We start from the raw sequence: 20,458 nt of genomic DNA on the forward strand, positions 1-20,458 counted from the left end.
CGTGCAGTTTCATGTCAGAGCCATCTAAAATTATGAACAAAATGATCTCATTGTCATTTTGTAGAAAGATGAGTCAAACTTTCGGATGACAACTATAACAAGACAGGAGATTTGTACACTTTGTATTTTATTTATAATTACTTCAGCACATTAATCCTGACATACTGCTCGCTTGTTCTCTGTCACAGAATATTTGCATGAAAACAGCTTTTTGAAACATTTGCATAAAGCAATTACTTTATTGTACCAGAATTCTGCCCACTCCCGGATAAATCCAACAAGATGTGAATGGAAGAAATAATGACAGATTTGACTTTGGTTTTACTGACAGCTCTTATTCAACATACATTAGAACAATTGACAGAATTTGACACTTGGAACACAGATGCTTCAAACTGCGAATCCAATTCAAATTCAGTGTAACAAGATCATTGAGCACATCAGAAACCAGAGATGTCACATACTAACATACCAAGGGGGTCATGCAAATACCAAACACATTAAAAACTGTAGAAACAAAAAAGAATTCAAGTGTATAACCTCTGAAAATAAAGTTTTTAGCATTATAGATGTGGACGTTGTAAATCTGTGGAGCTCTCTACTTTTAATAACAAATTTTGCACTTAAACAAGCTAACAATTACGATCCGCTTTGTAAACATACTGTAAGCTGTCTCTCAATACAGTAAGACCGTATTTATTATAAGATAAAGACATAGACAAAATGTCTTTTCAGAGCGTCATCATGTTGTTCGTCAGTATTTCAGGAATAGCCACAGTACAGAAGACATTTTTTCTGCAAGCTGCATGTTGTAACTTCAAAGAGAAAATATTTCTGTGGCCTACTTCCCTGTTCAAAGTCAGACGGATACAACCGTCTCACTGTGTCCCGGTTAAACAGAAACAGCCTTCTGGTGCAAACACGTTAGTCTTTCTACGACCACATGTACAGCAGCACTGTAAACGGCTATCTCGACATTTTGTCCACTGAAGTGGATGATGAGAATACATTCAACGTCAAATTTAACGTCTAGTGATTACAGTTAGACTTAAACTGGTAGAGAAAATGTATTTCAGGTTATCTTCGTCATTTGTCATATTTGCAGAACAGAGCAAAATGTAACAGGAACACAAGACTGTATATGTGTTACTTTTGCATCTGAGAATAGACAAAACAGTAACATAGATAACCATCTTCAAAAGCACTGTTGGTCATAGTAAAATCAAATATTAAACTACTGTTTATAGTAGAGCCATACATTGTTAGATGACTAGGATAATTGGGAAACCCAGATAAATATTGGAATTTTGGACATTTATACTGCATAAGACAAGTAGTACCGTGATTGCTTTGAAAACAATTTTACCATTAAATTCACAAACATTTCCAATAAATTAAGCCTAAAAACAGTAATTTAATTAAAGAGATGCAGAGCTCTCAGTCAAGTAAAATGATAGGTTTTCATTCTTCCGATGATGTATGCTATAATTTCTTAAAGGGATATTTTACCCAAAAATAAAAATTCTGTCATCATTTACTCAGGAAAAATGATAATGAAAGGTGCCCTAGAACTGTTTGTTTTTCTAGATTCTCTAAAATATCTCAAAGAACAAAAAAATGATACAATAATTTTTCCTAGTGTGGTAGTCAATGATGTCCCAGAAATGTCAGTTGCTAACATTTTTCCAAATTTCTTTCTTTGTGTTAATCAGAACAAAGAAATGTATACGTTTAGAACAACTTAAGGGTGAGTAAGTGAGTGCGTTTACATGCATAATATAAACGGATATCCATCAAAAATAGGTTTATAAAAGAAACCTGTTTTACATGCAAAGCAATAAACCGGCTACGCAGAAAACCGCGTTTATATGGAAGTTTGAGACTTGCCGGGTTTCTCGCGTGCAGTGACGTCACCATCGATAGTCTGTTTAGTAATTAAAAATACAGCAGGAAAACAGTCAGAAGTTGTATTTTTATACAGTACATCATCTTATTGTCCGCAGAACCAGAAATGCAACAATAGTTTTTCGTTTTGACGTTTCTACATCAACTGCATGATTCGAGAGCGGACTTTTATGAAACCGGAGTAATGGGCAAAAAACTATCACGTTATCATCTTATTAAGCATAATCGGAGTTAGACTGTGCATGTAAACGCACTCAATGATGACAGATTTCCCTTTTTGGGTGGAGTATCCCTTTAATGTCTCCTTTAATTCTATAAACAAAATTCGGGCTCAGTCTAAATACCGTCCATGCATACAAATGCAGACCCTGACATAATCCAGACATACTACTGTACATATAATCTTATTATCATGAGTCAAAGGAAATGGCCTACGCCAAGAGATAAAGCTCTTAGTGATTGTGTGTTGCTAGATGTCTTTTTTCCTAAAGACATCATGTACTGTCATAGAAAAATAAATATCTGCATGTTTAAAGCAACACTTCATTGTTTAACCTGTTCGAAATGTGTTCACTGCTGAGTGCGCTTACTCTACAATAAGAAAAACAGCAGATTCTTCCCTGCAACAAATGTAAACAGATGATTTAAGATCTCAAATAAATAAACAACAAAATCTGACAGACATTTGTGACAATAATTGAAAATGTACATTATAGTTAATGTATTTGCATATTCTTTGATACATATTTGTCAAAATCGTGAAACTGTGATAAGCCACTTAATAAAGGAGTGAGAGTTTCCATTGAACGATTATAGAGACCTCCAGTCAGAGAAAGATAAAGACCGGATGCCCTCTAACAATGAAAGTCTAAACTCTCAGTGATTCAGATGGAAAGCTCTCAGCAGCACTGTGTTTGTACAGCAGTTCATAAGCAGGTTGCACCTGGCACGGCTGAACAGAACCCATGGACGCAGGGTCCGGTTACTGTCCGGCTCCGCGGGCTTTCTGCTGCAGTAACGCTGCCCTCTGCTCCATCATGGCTCTCATCACACTGGGATTAATGGCTGGACTCATAGCGGAGGACATGGGCCGCAGTGGATATTGGCTGGATTTTGAACTCATTAAAACACACTGGAAGTACGGAATCTTGCCTGTAAAACAAAGAATGAGTTCTCAGTCCTGACATCAGATGCAATGTAAAAAGAATTAAAGGCGGGGTGTCTGATTTCTCTTAGCCGTTGTTGATGTTCAAATCACCAAAACGGACACACCCCTACCCCCATCTTTCGCTTTCGTCAGCGCTCGGATAATGTCCGTCCTGTGCACTGTACACCTTACTGCTGATTGGCTACAAGGTTGTTTTGGTACTCGGCCCGACTTTGTCTAAACAAGCGTAATTCGGAAATCGGACACCCCGCCTTTAAGAGACCACTCCAAAATTATTTCAGGTCTTTCTAGATACGTGTTTAAGTAAAATCATCATTTTTGTTTCATTTTGTGAACTTTTCCAAATTCCAAATATCCAAAATATTGTTGCATTTATTTGCAGAAATTTGAAAAGGGACAAACTGGTCAAAATAACCAAAAAAGCCGCGATGTCTGCAGAACTTGAACAAGTTCACATTCATGTTTAAACAATGCAATACAAGTTTTTTTTACATGTGTTACATGTATTTTAGTATTAATTAAAATACATGTGTTACATGTATTTTAGTATTAATTAAAAAATGAATATCTGATGAAATAAGCCTGATTTTTAAAAACTTTTTTGTGCATCTTTGCATTCACTGTAAAAACATGATTTTACATAATTTTACTGTTTTTTTCACGTATTTTTGAAATACGATCATTTTTTAAATCTAAAACAACAAATTACACTAAAAAACTGCAAACTTACAAAAAAAAACAGGAAACAGGAAAAACTTAATTTTACGAATGTTTTTTTTTTTTACGGTTAATCTCTGCCGCCCAGCTGCTGGAAAATTTCGTTTTTTACATACTGTTAAAAAATGTCAAATTCAAGAAAAAGACAGCAAATTTACAAGAAAGACTAGGAAAACTTGTATTTTTAAAAACATTTATTTTACTGAATATTTCTGGCGCCCCAGCTTTCAGAAAAATTGTTTTTACAGGATTTTTTTACTGTGTTCTCTCAGTCTTTCATTGCTGTTGGGTGACTTTGTCTTTATTGAGGTTTGCTTCTGTTAAAATTCAACACAAACAGGACTGAAATAACCACAATACGTGCAGAAATGCTGATTAAAGGCAAAACTAGAGGTCTCAATTTTTTCTGTATCTGTATGTGTTGTCTTCAATGTCCAATGCCTTGTTACAGTAAGTGTGGTAGAACTACTGTAATGCATTGTGTGTTGTAAAAATGGAGGTCTTACCTGGCTTTTTACCTTCTGTTACATTTTCTTCAGCTTTTAGCTCTTCTAATTTAAGATGTTGAAGAGAAAGAGAAATTACAGTAAAAAATCCCTAGTTTGTCATACAGTAAGGAAAGCGTCAAGCAAGCTGTGCATGATTTTGGTCACATGCCCATAGAAAGGGCAGATCATATTTGAGAGATACACATGTGAAAAGATGAGAAGCATTTTTATGCAAATGTGTCAAATGCTCAGGGGTGAACTGTGTCAATGGTTGAATGTCTCCAAATGTAAGAAAAGTTAACATTTTCCAGGCTGATTTATAAAAATGTCAATAATATGCAGCAATTATATTTCTCTGAACAGGATTTCACATCAGAAAATAGTTTTTGCGTTTGTGATTAGGCTGTTATTTGAAAGGTGAATCATTCGCATGTTACCCAATGATTCAACTGAGCCCTTGACCTAACACAGGTCACCTGACAGCTTAGTTTTAGAGGAAAGATTTTACATGCAACAGACCTCAATATCTGCAAATCTCCTATGAGAAAAAGGCGTTGAATTTTAAAGCAATTGTGACCTTGAATGGATACAAACTGCCTGAGAAAAAATGTCAAGACAGCATGAGATCTTGTTTTTCACATTTTCATTCAATACAATTTGTTAACTTCGGCAATAAGAAATTACATTTTTGAGAAGAAATGTATATCATGAGGTGGTATTGAAATGAGACAGACACATTCACCCACTGACAAACACAAGAGCTGACTGTGAGAAAAGGTGTGAATTGAGATAAACTGAGGTGATGTTATTTATCACAAACTTCACAGGTGTTCACATGCAATCTCAAAACACAGTGAACGTAAAGTGATCTCATGAACACAGCTGTCATACTGAAGGAAGCAAAGGCATATGAATTAAGTCTCTTACAAGCAAGACATGCAAAGAAAGTAGTCTTTAGGTTACATTAAAAGAGGAACACAGGGCCAGTCAGACAGCAGTGTTATGGTATTAATAGCTGTATTTAATTAGCATTTTTACTAATGCCATTTAAAAATACTTGAATCCCTCTGTTGACATTGGAACCACACAGTAACCTTGAATAGTAACAATGTAGTTCATTTCTTTCCAGTGGCTCAGTTATTGAAAGGGTGACGTTAATTCATCAAGGTGATGTGGAATTGTACCTCAGGGTCGCCTGGTAATTTTTGAAGCTCTCCCAGATTCTACAACGGGCATGTATGTTTGATCACTAAGAATGCTTATCACCGCTTTTGTAAATACAAAATGTACACACTTTACACAAATGCATGCATTTCATTTTTGCTTTTGATCATTGAATGATTAGGTGCAGCGCTAGTATGCAGCACACAGGCTGAATTTAAAGGGATAGTTCACCTAAAAATGTATATTTTGTCCTGACATTTGTGCAATTTGGACAAAAGACAGAATTTTCAATTTTGGGTGAAGTATTTATTTTAAAAGTCAACAAGCATAAGGAAGCATCACACCATACCGTTAAATAAATGTGAATGTTAATAAATATTTAAACATACTTGCTGGAGTCTGTTCCTCGGCTGGTTTCTCTGTTGATAGAAATTTCAAAACAGAATTTGGGTTAACAAAGATTACACCGGGGGTAACATGCAGTTCTAAAGTTCGACATTTTACTGTCAGTTATGTAGGTAGCCAGCTACAGCGAAAACTCATGAGTACTGTAGCACAAAAGTTTGTTCACAGAAAACTAGCAATAGAAAGTTTTCAATATTAACTTTTATTACGGTATATTGTATTAACACAATTTAATTCTATTGCAAAAATGGTTTGAAAAATCAATTAATATCAAGTTTGACAATGCTTTATCAAATCTGAATATTATTTTGAATATAAAAATGTAAATAAATAAAAATAATAACCGTTTTAAACAGAAACTGTAATTGACAATGTTGACAAATCTGAACATTTTCAATCAGTAACTATAGAATATACAGTACATACGTACTGTCCATATATAATATTTCTATAATGACTCTATGTTTCTTGGCTGCTATTCTATAATGTTTCTGGGTTGCTATTTCTTTAGGAATTGAATTAATTCCAATACAGTTTGATTTTAGCTGTTAATACGTACACACATTATCGTTATTTATTTCATCTTTTGCACAATCATAGATTTATATTTTGCGTGAATTTATCGCAGTGCATTCTGGGATTGCATTTTCTGCATAGTAACACGTAATGCTGCCGACCTTCTGAAACAGTTTCCACATTAGGAGCACATTTATGATGACTTAAAAAAGCTGCCTAAGTAGACAACTCAATAGGTTTTGACACAGAGTCACGGGCTGCTTCATACCTTGGGTTTCTTCAGTGGTTTTCTCTTCAGCTGGTACAGGTGTTTCTGTAGGTGAAGCAGAAAATAGCTTGTCACGTCAAATATGGTCTTTTCAATCTCTAATGCTTTACGTTCACACAGTCCGTGAATGTGACACCTTGGTAATTGAATTTCAATCGAGCATGCAAAGTTATTTAATGAAGTTTGAAATCAAACTTCTATTCTTTACGTGTCAGAAGTGCACGCTCAGTTATGTAACTACAAAGCCACGGAGCGGTGCATAAAAGGTGCTCTTCTGTCAAAGTAACCACGGCTGTAAGGTAAACAGAGAAATCCTGTGATGACTTCATCTGAAGTTGTATTACTTGACAGATCCAATTTTCTCCTGCCAACTAAAGTCTAACATCAATTTTTTTTCCCTGCTTGAAACAAACACTTATACTATATATAGTGTAGATGTTAATGTTATATAAGACAACGTGAAGATGTCCACAACGCATGAGGGAAATTATTATAAAAGTATTTTGTGTACGACCATCAAAAGCAGGATTTCACGCTGTGAGCTGCAAAGAATAAAACTATAGAAACTTGCATGGATATAGTTTATGCTTGTTAGCTCTAGCGATCAAAGGCTTTTTGGGGGGAAGCTTTTTCTCGTTGTGACTTCAGAGTGTGCAAAAAACCTTTTCAGGATTTTTGTAACAGAGCTTTAAAATAGTCAGTGAAACCTACCCACAACTGGTGTTTTAATGGCTTGCTTGGTTTTGGGTGTTGACGCGGCCTTCTTCTTGACTAGTAATCAAACACAAATACATACAAGAATTCATTACTGAAACTGCATAGAATATACACTGAAAAATGTTTTGACATAAACCATTATTTAATGACAAAATTATGTTTCTGTCCATTTGCAGTAACTTCCCACGTTCATCACAATCATTTCTATCGTCTTTACTTTTTTAAAAATGAAGGCAATTTGCATGTTTGTCGATTACTGTAAACAAGAAGAGCTGGCTCTCGCAGTATTTGACATGTAACAGGACGTCAATAAACTAAAGCATGCAAATACCGCATACTGATTTCCCGTCGACGAGACGCTTTGCACTCAATAATGCTGTCTATTAGCTAAAAATGTGCCGATTTATCGCTCATGATGGATGAAGATTCAGATATGTTTATTTAATTATCACTGATTGAAAAGCAACCGCACAACTTTTCTCAGCAACCCTGCGTTTTGATTATTCATGTCCATACTTTAATAAATCAATAAATATTAAAGTTAATACGTTATTTTACGGATTTGAATGTGCGCTTTTATTAAGTGTAACTTAACTTACCCTCTACAGCCGGCTTTACTTCCTTCACAGCTCTCTCTTCTTTACATGTCAATATAAAAAAAGAACATAATGAGTATGTATTATGAAATAACATTTATATTTAATATCATATTAAAGCCACAGATGCGGTGTGTAACACTCCCCCCGCTGACCAACATTTATACAGTCCTGCCCCAAATTCGCGCTGGTTGAGCCAATGTTGTTGTGTTGAGCTGGTCAGATGCTCAAACAAATAGATGGATGTTTTGGTTGCACAGTTTTACGCTTTTCAGTATAAAAATGACTCTTACAGTTGTCTCTGCATATTAAGTCGATAAGGCAAAGAATTTTAACTCATAAAATCAGCACATAACTTCTTTGAATGACTATTTTTTTGCTGTAGTTTTTTCTTTGTGCCTAAAGGTGCTTCACGATACCATAGAAGAAAATGTTTTGTCTAAATGGTTCCATAAAAAAACCTTTAACTTCCAAAGAACCTTTCTGTTTCACAAAAGGTTCTTTGTGGCGAAGACAGGTTCTTCAGATTATAAAAAGGTTAGAAAGAGATGGTTCTTTAAGAACCTTTGACTGAATGTTTCTTTGTGGAACCAAAAATGGTTCTTCTATGTATGGCATCGCTGTGAAGAACCTTTCATGCACCTTTACTTTTAAGAGTGTAAACAAAACCGTTTCAGACACAATTTTCATCTAACATTTATGCATGACTTCATCAAGTAAAATGAAATGTCAGGCGGAGAAATGCGTTAAAACAATAAACATAATATATACAATATATATAATCATTTTTTACATGTCTATATTTGTTTACAATGATTAATAACCAAAAGCAGTGGAATGCAGAAGTGAACCAAGGGATAAAACTGGTCGCAGAGGTCATTATATTATTCCCAGGTGTTGACTTTCACAAAAGCAGCCGGGCAGAACATTTAGTAACATTATGTGGCATTGCCACGGGGCACCTGGGGGGGGACTACCCTAAAGAGCAGAGGAATATATCATCCAGTGTGATATTTATAGGTTGTATCGCTTCTCCTCTCGAAGCACAAGGTTAAGACACTGTTGAACCTATTTCAAGATGACCTGCAAAGTGGATCACAAAATGATAATGTGCAAATTCAGACTGTGGGTTTTTCCGCTCATCTGAAATGGCCACACTGGAAAATTACCAGGCTGTCATCATTATTTCATGAAATTTGACAACTTTCTTCCACAACTACCACAAGTAAGATTATTTTAGGTGAACAACAGGTTGTGTGAACTTACCCTTGTGTTTGGTTGTTGTTACTTTTGTGGCCTTTGTTTTTGTTGCTGCTGGCTCTGGAAGCACAAATTATATATATATGTATAACTGATCTTTTATTTCTAAGTGTTACGTAACTGTGCAAAGACAAGGAATGATAAACATGCATTTATCAATGCTCTCTTACATCTCTTTTAAGCATCCGTATAAATTCATTTTTACTTTTTTTTCTAATTGCTGACTTAGCTTCGAGCTTCCACATAAAAAAAAACTTACTACACAGACATTTGTTGACAACATATACATGAACATATAAATAAAAGCATTTACTGTGTGTTGAATAATGAAAGAAATAATATTTATTTAAGTGACATCACCTTTCTTCCCAGGTGTAGGTTTTGTTTTTTCTCTAATGACCACCTTCTCTGTAGAAGACAAAATTATAAATATTATATTATATTTATATTATAGTCATTATTATATTTCTAAATAAGATCCTGAATCATAATTACCTGTCCTTTTAGCCTTCTGTTGCCCAGCTGTTGGCTCTGAGTCATAAAAAGCTTTATTTAGTATGAAAATAGATCTTGAACTAAACTTAAACCATCATTTTTTCTATAATCATTACCTTTCTTAGCAGGTGAAGGTTTTACTTTGTCTTTGGTAACTGTGGTCTCTAAAACAAAATAAAAATGAACACATACAGTACATATATGAGAAAACAAATACACATTCATAAAATTATAAGAAATATTGTTACTATAAAAGCAAATAATGCATACATCACACTTTAACCATATGATCAACATGATTCATAGCATTTTAATATCATCCTAAATTTGCTCTCACCCTTCTTTGCAGGACTTATTTTGGCCTTTTCTTTTTCTTTCGGTGCAGCCGGTTCTGAAATTAGAAGTGAAAGATTTAAACTCTCTCCAGCTCTATTAATGTATCTAATAAAACACACCGCAGGCTTTCTACCTCAGTCACTAACTCTCGAACCGTACCTTTCTTTTTTGTTTCTTTAGGCTTTGTCTTTGCAGCTTCAGGTTCTTAAAGGAAACAAAGTCATTTATTTTCAAATGAAAACTGCAAACCGTCAAAAGCAGAATTCTATGGAATACATTTTAATATCACCTTTCAATATAGTAGGAGCTTGATGGATTGTCAAAACAGGAACTTCGGATTCTGAAAAACAGGTAAATTTGGTACTTTGTTTTTATTAAACTTGTGGCGTAATTTGAAGAGTTGTCTAAGCATGCAATGTTTCACACATTTCACAAGCGTTAGTATTGAGCTCTGTCACTTAATGATCTTGGACATTAAAATGGAAAATGGTTTTAAATACCTGGAATAGCCGATGGTGGTAATGGACTACTTGTAACTATATGATGCACTGTAAGATAAACGATGCATTGCTGTTAAAGTATATTTCAGAGTATTAGAGGATGCATTTTTAAAGTACATGGAGTATTATTAGGTGGAAGCAGCTACATTACTCACCATACCAGCCAGGGGGCGCTGGACAGTACACAGGTGTTGGTCGGCACATGGGAACTGTTTTATGAGGGTTGTGATATACAAGTTCAGTCTTACAGTAGATTGACTCTAGATCGCGTCTTACTGCTACTGTCTTTTACATTATGTTAAATGTGATATTATGAATTACACTCACGGTCTTGCATGGGCACTGGTGCGGCTGACACGTCGACATCCTTTGAGACTCTGGGCGCCGTTACTAGGAGAAAAGAAATCAGTTTCAATTTTAAATTTCAGTTTCAAATTTTGTTGACTTTGAATATTCAGAAATGGTGACTTACCTCTTTTTCTGGGTATGTTTATTGTCTTAGCTCTTGGTGCTGTGGATCAGAAAGCAAATTTGTGTTAACCTCATTCAATATCAATGGCTTTTATAACAAGTCACTTGAGAAACATCTTTCAGGTGTTGGAGATCAAAAATACAGGGATTTATAATGCATAATTATTAAATATATAAATATATTTTACCTTTCCTTGCTTTCTCTAGTCTTGTTCTGACTGGAGATTCTTTTTCTGATATACAAATGTTAGTAAATAGGTGTTTAAAAACAACAATACCTTTGTTTTGGTGTATTAATTTTTTGTAGTGAGTAAACAACATTAACAATAAAGCACCTTTTCTCTGTTTCAGCAAAGGCTCCCTTCTCTTGACCTCAGGTTCTGAAAAAAACAACATCTTAAATTGTAGATGAGAACTCTTATTAATATCTCATGGTTGCAACAAACTTGCTCAGGTGAAAACGAATATAGTCTATTCTAAAAGGTGAGTAACAAAACTGGGCCCAAAAAAGGAGCTGTTAGCTGGAATAATTTATTACGCTAATATAAGAATTGATATAAAAATTAAACAAAATATTATTTACAAAATGTAATTTATAAAATACAGACAGTATAAAGCACATTTGGCTTCTTTGAAATGTCCCGTCATGCTATTGGCAAGTATTACATACTGTAATGCTATGTTTTTTGACCAGCCCTGTTTTGCTTACCTGCAAGAACATTTATGTATGTTTGCTTTGGAAACATACATAAAAATGCTTTATCAGCACACTAGTCAAACAATGACTTATTACTGCTGAAATATTCTATAGACTTGTTGAGCTGCAAAAAGTAAAGCAAGCATTTTGCAGTTGAAACAGACAGTTGCCTGAAGCTAAACCAGCTTTAATCAAACAAAACAATTCTTCACATACTCTTGCGCTCAAGGGTGACTCTTTTAGCTGTAAAACGAAAAACAATCAGACATGAATCAGGCAAAACTGATGTTTAAACAGTTCATCTTTATTGTGTCTAAATTGTTGATAGGTCTACATTAAAACATTTAGTAAAAATCATTCATAATATTCATTACGATTTTGGAAGGACAGAACTGTCTTGAAACATGTGCTTGTAACCAGCAGGGGGCACTATTGTGTTTGATACAATTGAGAAAAACGAACGCAGCTTTCTTTCCTGCCTGAGGTGATGTCCTCTTTTCACTGATTGTAGGCATGTCTATATGAATTAATTCGTTAAAATGCAGTTTAGTCATGTTAAACCACTGTGTGATAAAGGTCCCACCCTGGTGGCGATAGTCATTCCGACTGTTTGCAGTGACAAATTAAGCAAAACTCAAAAAGGGTTAACACACAAAACGAAAACATACTTCTCAAATATTTTATGCCGATACATTTAGTACAAGGAAAATTAAGATTTTGAATTTAAATTTAGAATAAAAGGAATCAAAGTCATGTACCTCTTTTCTTCACTTTCTGGGGTTCATCTGGAAGACAAATGGGAAAGGAATTTAGTGTTATATAATCTATGCTCCACAAGGTGGCGACGCTGAGTTGACACACAGTTGCCTGTTTACAACCAGACATGCTTCCATACGCAGAAAACATACATGGCCAGGCCACGATACAATAATCAAACATTGCGTGGTTTAGCAATTAAGCCAAGGTTAGCAAACATTTTGGCAAAAATCCATACGCACAGTCTGCGTTAGTTAATCATAAGACAAAACATACTCCATACAAAACACTGCGTTCCACCATCGCGCCGAATCGTTCTCGTTGCTTAATCGTTCCACTCCGTGCCGATCCATGCCAGCCGTACCGTAAATGGTTTCATTTTCCACCGCAAGGCTGATAACGGAAATTTTTAGAATGTAAACACAAACGCTACACCCGCTGCCTTGGTAATACAAGAGACTGAGCTATAACGCCTCTGCACGCATTCAGCACGGTTAGACAACAAGTTTGTAATCGTGCCGTGTCGAACTAGGCTCACGTGGAAACATAACTATAACCGTTTCAGACTGTGCTTGGAACGGTTCAGCGAGATGGTGGAAAAGCGTCTCGTGCACTATCAACGCACTTCCATTTCTATGAATGCATTCCTGTGAAAGGTGCCAAGCTTCTCGAGGTGGATTGTGGGATTGAAAGCAACGCAGGATATGCTAGCTGCTTGAACAGACCCCGTGCAGCGATTTGACGTAGGGACTCGGGAGCGGCATTTAGTGGATTTCTGCCGCCCACAACGGTAAGACTCTGTCATTCCCAAATTAAAAAAGTGCGTGCCTGTGTGTCAGAGAATTTAAAGAGCAGCGTTATTTCTAAATGACAAACGTATGACGTTCTTGACATGAATTTTAGTTGCGTTGGACTTCATGCAGTGCTGCGCAGACAGCTCAGCGTGTGACATCACAGTACCGCGAGAGCGATTCGTGAGCAGCTTGCTTCGTATGTTTTCGGGAAAAATATAACAAACTGTCTGTATTTTAAATTAAATCTACGTACTGTTTTAGTTACAGATCGCAATAGTTGATCAATAGCATCTGATCAATAGTTGAGTTTTTATCGAGTAAGATACCCCTATTCATGTATCAGAACAGTGAGTCATAGCCGCTGTGATTTGCTGGACAATCACAGAAATATGCCCATGCTTTCTAAATCAACATGCATGATATTGACCTTGCAAGTCAATATCAAATACCTTTTTCTTCTTTTGATTTAATGTCTGTGGCTTTTTGTGGCTGTTGTCGTATTTCTGAATGCATACAAGGACAGACGAAGGGCTCTTTTTGTTCTTCTGAATACAAACAAATGCAACATATTAAGTGCCATACTACTGGATTCATACCGTTCTTTTTCAGTTTTAGCAAACATTCGCAATATGTGCCTGTGTGCTAGGACTGGCAATTATTTATTTGTTTTTATGAAAGGATATGTTAACTGAATTTAATGCACTTATAATTTATGTGCAAAAAATTTAACAAGATGTAAATGTAAAATTTAAAGGTCTGTTACACTGTATAGTGCAGTGAGCGGTTTGTTAGATTATCTTTGTTTTATTCAACAGAGCATGATAAGGATCATATTCACTGCTAAACATAGATGTAAATACTCTGTCTTGTACAGCTTAATACATTGATGTCATTATCTTTAAAACACATAATGGGCTCATGACATCAAAGGCCAATGCCAGTTTTTGCATCCATAAATCAAAATGTTATTAGTAAAAATTAATTTTTAAAGTGGTGGCAGTAAATCACAGGATACGAATATGACACCTTCATTATAAGTTTGGATTACTAAAATTTGTCAGAATTAATGTGGCAGTTTTGATTTAATATCACTGAAGATTGAAGATGAATTACAACAACAATAAAGCGATTGAAAATAAAAACTGTGGCAATCCAAGCAACAGCATAACACTGATATATATGAGGATTCTGTCTGAGACTCGGGGAAATGTTTTGAAGGCTTTTTGGAAAAAGATAATTCATTAAATTATAATTGAAAAGTCAAGAACAGTTTTTATTGCACAGTTTACATGCTCACTGTAAATTAAAGGGAGGTGGTATTCAAAGTGCCTTAAACCGAAAATGCTAATGCCATTTTTGATGCCAGTCAACCTTGAAGCAGAGTGCATGATCTGTGTTATTAAAACAGCATGCTTTCTTTATTTCGTCCTTTGTTTCTTCACTGACCTTTGGTGCTGCAGTTTATTAGCTAGTAAAACACATTTACATTCTCCTGATTAATATCAGCAGGGCAGTCGGGAAAATGTTGAAATGCTATGAAATAGGATAATATGCATATGATTTTGATTTGCCATTGAAATTTGTATTATATTTGGTTGGAATTGTTTTTTAAATGACACTGAGGAAAATGTACATGTAATATACAGACTCTTTTGCATGTGGAATTTCAGCACTGTACCGTCTCAGTAAAGTATTGCAGATTGTGAAAGATTATATGATATAGTGTCCAATCCATTATGTAAAGTATTTTTGTCACCCATTCTTGTCATTTTTAAAACCTGCCTTTTGTCAATAGATATTGCCGTTTTTTCATAAGTAGTTCTTAAAATATTTTGTAAAATATTTTCCTTTTACAAGAAGGAAAGTTTTTGCATTAGAAGTTACAGCTGTAGAAGTAACAGCAAGATTAAAATGTGGCAAAAGTTCATCAAATTGTGTGTTCTTTCTGTCTTTGCTTAAATTGATCTGTAGGATCAATGTTGGAAACTAGTAGATTCATATTTTTTTAACAAGATTCTTATTTATGTCTGTTTGATCTTCAGTTTGAGCGGCGCATTTCAGATTATTTAGAAACCTGTCACAATGTAATGCAGGCAATAAAAACATCTTGTCATTTTAGAATAAAAATACTGAAATACCCTTAAAACCAGTTTGTGAACAAAACATTATGAATTTGTTTTTTTTTTAATGCAAAGGTACTAAAAAATATAGATTTACTGTATAAGGCTCAGAGATGATTAAAAAACTGAAATATAACAAAACCTTGTTTACATTATAAGCGGACATCAGGGAAAGTAAAGATGTGTCTTTTACGTAAAGAGTGCCACCCCGCTCCCTTGACATTAGCCAATAAATAGCGGTTAACCACTATAAAGTGTGCACTTAATAAACAGTGAAAATATCACTGCCATGTATTTTCACAGTATTCATCTGTTCTTCTGTTCCTTTATGTAGAGAAAAGCACTTGGACTGTAATTGCATACTGACCTTCCTTGTCTTCTGTTGTTTTCACAGGTCTCTCAGCCTCCTCTTCTGCCTTCAGTTCCTCATCGACCGCTGGTTTAACCAACAAATCAAAACAAGGTGAGTTTTATAGCCTAGACAGAAATTGCAGACAAAAGACACAAACCTGAAGCTACACACACACACACATTCCCCCCAATGCGAACTTTGATGTTTAGATCCTTTTTGTACTTTGTTTGTGCTTTCAGAGGAGTTTGTTCAACCCCATGGGTCAAAATGGATCTCTTCAAGTCGCACATTTTTGCTCTCTCTCGTCCCAGCAGGTTTACTTTTCTCAGCAGGGATTTATGCCGTTGCATGAAACATGTCTAATGATGTTCCTGATAGAAGAATGACGGAATAGCTGCCGCTTGCCCGTGGCAGGGCCGACTTTCTCATTTTTCATGCTCGTTCGCTACAGTCAATGGAACCAGGTGCTGTTATTGGTGTAATTTTCTGAGCAAATCATTCTAAAGAACAATGTAGTGAAGTAAAAACGATGCGAGTTAACCTCATAAAAAACAGGTCAGCTTGTTGTTTTAAACCATTATGCCTTTCTGTGAAACACAAAAGGAGTCAATTTCTATTTTCGGCACAGTAAGAATGACTGAGACATTTCCTTTTGTGTGGTTTACATGGGTTTGAAACAACATTAAATACACGCATGTTTTTGCACATTCGTTGTTCATGTTCATTCGTGATTCATAGTGGTTGGTACAGCGTTTTGTGTGGTTTCTAAGTTGTTGCTAGGCACTTGCTTATCTGAATTGTCACAAGAAACGTTCCAGATGGTGGTTCCTCTTTATCAAATACGCTTCAGGAACTCTTTTTTACTTGTTGTTGTGTTTTACCATACGCAGTTATTGTCCTGGCAGCGTTCTAAAATTGATATCCATGTTTGCGCATCTTGTCTCTCTCTGAATTTGTCATACGCTGTTTCAGCATGGAATTAGATTTCCATCTTGCACTATACACATCCAATTATCCCCAAACTCCGCTGTGGCTTTAATCTAACACCCAGAAGAATCTTTGGCACTCAGGAATTGAAAAATAACTTGAAATGGTTGTGACTACAGATCTAATCTCACTGATGGAAACTCTATCACAAACAGAGATCCTTGTGATTATAAGAATAGTTTAAATTTTACCCTCCGCTAAAGCTGTCTGGTCCGCGGCACATCTAGATTGTGTCATTAATGCCGAAACGGCACTTGTTTGGAAATAGAAGTAGTTCTTCTTAAGGTTGATCTATAGGGTGTTTGTTGGTCCTGTTTCATTGAAGTAAATTGCTAAATTTGGACATATGTTTCTTATGGCGTCTTAACAGCACAGCCCGGTGCAGAAACATCTAGCAAGTAAATACAAACCAGCGTATTTCTGATGTTATGGAGCAGATGGCAAATGAAGCATGTGAAAGTGTTTGGAGATCAAAGATTGAGGCCTAAGGCTCTTCCCAACCCTTACACACACACACACGCCATCTTCACACGGTTAATAACTTTGTGTGATCATTTAATTTGATCTACTTTACATGCTTCATAATGGCAAAGCTGGATTTGTTACCTTTAGGGGCCAGTTCCGGTTCAAGTGCTTTTTCTTTGTCCTCTTCCTTGGCACCCTCTTCGCTTTCTACAGTTTCCTTTTCCATTTTTAAATCTTTGAAAGAACACATTTATGGATGTAAAAGATCAAACATTGAATAGTAAGTCCGTACATCCTTCTCTAAACATTAACATTCAATTTTGTAGTTAAATTGATGTACATTTATATTCAGATTTTTTGTGCTGATATTTTTAATTCATTAGCAATATCTGATGTGGGTTAAAATCTAGAATGGGTTGGTTTAGCTTGGTAATCTTTTAGCAAAATCAGATGAACTAAATGACTAAGTTAGTCAAGCTGGCCTAAGCTTTACTGTTTTAGTAAAAAGCATCTTTAAAGCAATTGATGTGGTTGTGATTAAAGGCGGTTCTCACTGCTGAATAATTTAAATTTGTATATTTACTCTAAAATGTATTAACGTTATAGCTTACATTATATTCCAAAGGAACTGAGGACAGAATAAAAATAAAAAAAAGAACTTAGACATACTTCCATGCTATTCTAGAACTAGGGTGACAACTTTTTTTACTAATGACTAATTACAGCCGCATAAAGCCATTGTGACCTTCTGTCTTGGTTTTCGTGTGCATCTTCAGTTTATTCTGTTTTTTGTGTTTTCCTTGATCATCTGGACCTTTGATGCCCTTGAGTGACCTCTTAAGAGATGACTGCTCGGTGACAGCTGACATATGAAAGAAGTCTCTGATGGGTTCGAACCGTTTTGATGACCGCTAGATAGTGACACAACAGCTGCTGTTTGATCCGCCCAGAATGATTTAGACTTCAATCACTAACTCAAATCTCTTCTCTTTTATGATAAACCCCTTCCAACATATTTGGATATGGGTGAAAGATGGAGTACATTTTTTTTGTGACCGGAGATGATGAACGAATTGTGTTTGGTTGAAATTGAGTAGTTATGGTTTGCTCTTTTGTTGTTTCTGAATGTTCTTATATATGTAGGTTTTAATCAAATGTAAAATATTTTTAAAGTGATAGTTCACCCCAAAATGGAAATTCTGTCATTATTTGCTCACCCTCTTGTCATTTCAAACCTGTATGACTTTCTTTTGTGGAATACAAAAGAAGATATTTTGAAGAATGTTGGTAACCAAACAACAGCGCTGTTCGCTTCTATTGTATGGACACTAAAGTCAGATGCAAGTCAGTGGGTACCACTATTGTTCATTCTTCAAAATATCTTCTTTTGTGTTCTGCAGAAGAAAGTCATACAGGTTTGAAATGACAAGAGCGTGAGTAAATGGTGACAGAATTTTCATTTTTAGGTGAGCTATCACTTTAAAAATCATAAAAACCAAGGTAAAAGCAGTACTTTCTTATGGGTATCAGATTGGGCAGTATGTTCAGATTTTGAAATGTTATATTACCGATCGATATAAGGAGAAGAATAATAGATAACTGGCTGTAAGATTATACCATAAGATGATATTTTGACCGCTTCACTGAAACTTTTCGAGACAAACAAACATCTTAATATCCGAGTCAACAGTTAAAATAATCCCGGCACCTGTCTCAGTCGAAGAGTCGTCATCTTCATCGGCCACCACTGTTGTATCATCTCCGTCTGGTTTGGAACTAACTACAGGCTCTGTTACTATAATGCCATCATCATCATCATCATCATCGTTCTTCCTATCTATCTTTATTTCTCCTTTCTCTTTTAACTCTTCCTGCTCTTTCTTATCTGCATCATCACCAGCTAGTTCATCATCATCGTCTTTTGGTTCAACATCAGTCTCGTCTGTGAGACTGACTTCTGCACCCGTGTCACCCTGATCATCAGAGTCAGCTTTGTCAAGGTCAACGTCAGCTGGTATCTTATCGTCATGGTGATCGGCAGTTATATCAGCAGCATCATGTGAGTCAGCTTTAGCATCTATCACATCTACGCTTGTTAGTATTGCTTTATCTCCATCAGCTGTAAGATCTATAGATTCCTCACCGGTTTCTTGTGCTTCAACATCAGTGACTATAGCATCAGCATCGAGCACAATACTGATATCAACACTGTCATCGGCATTAAACGCTTTATCCTCAGTTTGGTCATCTGTTTGGTCAGTATCTTCATCGTCTGTAATAGGAGCCTGGTCTGTAAACTCTTGCTCTTCTGGTTGTCCATCATCGAGCTTGTCTTCTTTTTCTTTTGTATCTAATTTGTCCTGAACATCTGTGTCCTTAGAGACGTCAGAGCTTTCTTCAGTTTTCTCCTCGGCATCAGCAGGGACTTCTTTGTCTTCGTCATCTTTGTCTTCTTCCCCAGCTGCTTTAGGGGCTGAGACATCAGCTTCAACAGGTGTTTCGTCGTCATCGTCTTCTTTAGTTTCATCTTCTTTGCTTTCTTCATCTTCCTTATCATCCTCATCAGTGTCTGGTGATTCATCAGCATCAGCAGTTGTCGTAGAAACCTTCTCATCAGCATCAAACGCAACCGGTTCTTCTGGAGCTGCAGCCTCTTCTTCCTCATCTGACTTTTCCTCCTCTGCATCAGCTTCTTCCTCTTCCTCGCCATCCTTTTCTTCAGCAACCTTAGCAGATTCCTCTTCTTCCTTTTCTTCAGCAACCTCAGAAGATTCCTCCTCTTCCTCCTCCTTTTCCAGACCCTCTTCTTCCTTTTCTTCAGCAACCTCAGAAGATTCCTCCTCTTCCTCCTCTTCCAGACCCTCCTCCTCGTCCTCTTCTTCCTCGTCCTCCTCATCTTCCTCTTCTTCAGCATCCTCAGCAGATTCCTCCTCCTCCTCCTCTTCCTCATCCTCTTCCAGACCCTCCTCCTCGTCCTCTTCTTCCTCATCGTCCTCCTCCTCTTCTTCCTCATCTTCTTCAACTCCTTCCTCCTCTTCCTCCTCATCAGTCTCCTCCTTTGCATGAATAGCCACCTCTTCTTCCTCTTCCTCATCCTCCTCTTCCTCCTCTATGATCTTTTTGGCTCGTATTTCTGCAACTATATCAAAATTTTATTTTTAGCACACTGCAAGTATAAATGGAAGTTAAGTGTAAGTTTCAGTGTATGTGAGGCTCAAACCAAGAATACAGCCCAACAGGATTTGATGGACGCTAAAATATATTTGACCAGTTGTGAATAT

General features: G+C 36.1%; 1 protein-coding gene across 5 annotated transcripts in view; it reads right to left on the bottom strand.

Moving 5' to 3' along the window:
• The window catches only part of trdn (triadin), a 38,425-nt gene continuing 17,967 nt past the window's right edge, over nucleotides 1-20,458 (bottom strand). For 2 of the 5 annotated variants that reach the window (XM_057353493.1, XM_057353489.1), the window contains 25 exons: nucleotides 19,321-20,316; nucleotides 17,319-17,411; nucleotides 15,741-15,809; nucleotides 13,703-13,798; nucleotides 12,462-12,488; nucleotides 11,920-11,946; nucleotides 11,342-11,386; nucleotides 11,195-11,239; nucleotides 11,008-11,046; nucleotides 10,863-10,925; nucleotides 10,691-10,744; nucleotides 10,536-10,583; nucleotides 10,325-10,375; nucleotides 10,195-10,239; nucleotides 10,037-10,090; nucleotides 9,816-9,863; nucleotides 9,700-9,735; nucleotides 9,565-9,612; nucleotides 9,211-9,264; nucleotides 7,948-7,986; nucleotides 7,343-7,402; nucleotides 6,632-6,676; nucleotides 5,832-5,861; nucleotides 4,297-4,341; nucleotides 1-3,057 (listed from right to left, as the gene is read on the bottom strand). In XM_057353493.1, the coding sequence (XP_057209476.1) occupies nucleotides 2,888-3,057; nucleotides 4,297-4,341; nucleotides 5,832-5,861; nucleotides 6,632-6,676; nucleotides 7,343-7,402; nucleotides 7,948-7,986; nucleotides 9,211-9,264; nucleotides 9,565-9,612; nucleotides 9,700-9,735; nucleotides 9,816-9,863; nucleotides 10,037-10,090; nucleotides 10,195-10,239; nucleotides 10,325-10,375; nucleotides 10,536-10,583; nucleotides 10,691-10,744; nucleotides 10,863-10,925; nucleotides 11,008-11,046; nucleotides 11,195-11,239; nucleotides 11,342-11,386; nucleotides 11,920-11,946; nucleotides 12,462-12,488; nucleotides 13,703-13,798; nucleotides 15,741-15,809; nucleotides 17,319-17,411; nucleotides 19,321-20,316 (2,327 nt within the window). In that variant the 3' untranslated portion in view covers nucleotides 1-2,887. The remainder of the gene's footprint in view (nucleotides 3,058-4,296; nucleotides 4,342-5,831; nucleotides 5,862-6,631; nucleotides 6,677-7,342; nucleotides 7,403-7,947; nucleotides 7,987-9,210; nucleotides 9,265-9,564; nucleotides 9,613-9,699; nucleotides 9,736-9,815; nucleotides 9,864-10,036; nucleotides 10,091-10,194; nucleotides 10,240-10,324; nucleotides 10,376-10,535; nucleotides 10,584-10,690; nucleotides 10,745-10,862; nucleotides 10,926-11,007; nucleotides 11,047-11,194; nucleotides 11,240-11,341; nucleotides 11,387-11,919; nucleotides 11,947-12,461; nucleotides 12,489-13,702; nucleotides 13,799-15,740; nucleotides 15,810-17,318; nucleotides 17,412-19,320; nucleotides 20,317-20,458) is intronic. The other 3 variants (XM_057353490.1, XM_057353492.1, XM_057353494.1) reach the window with 3 other exon arrangements.

Source organism: Triplophysa rosa, linkage group LG15 (genome assembly GCF_024868665.1).
Source record: "Triplophysa rosa linkage group LG15, Trosa_1v2, whole genome shotgun sequence".
NCBI classification, from domain to species: Eukaryota; Metazoa; Chordata; class Actinopteri; order Cypriniformes; family Nemacheilidae; genus Triplophysa; species Triplophysa rosa.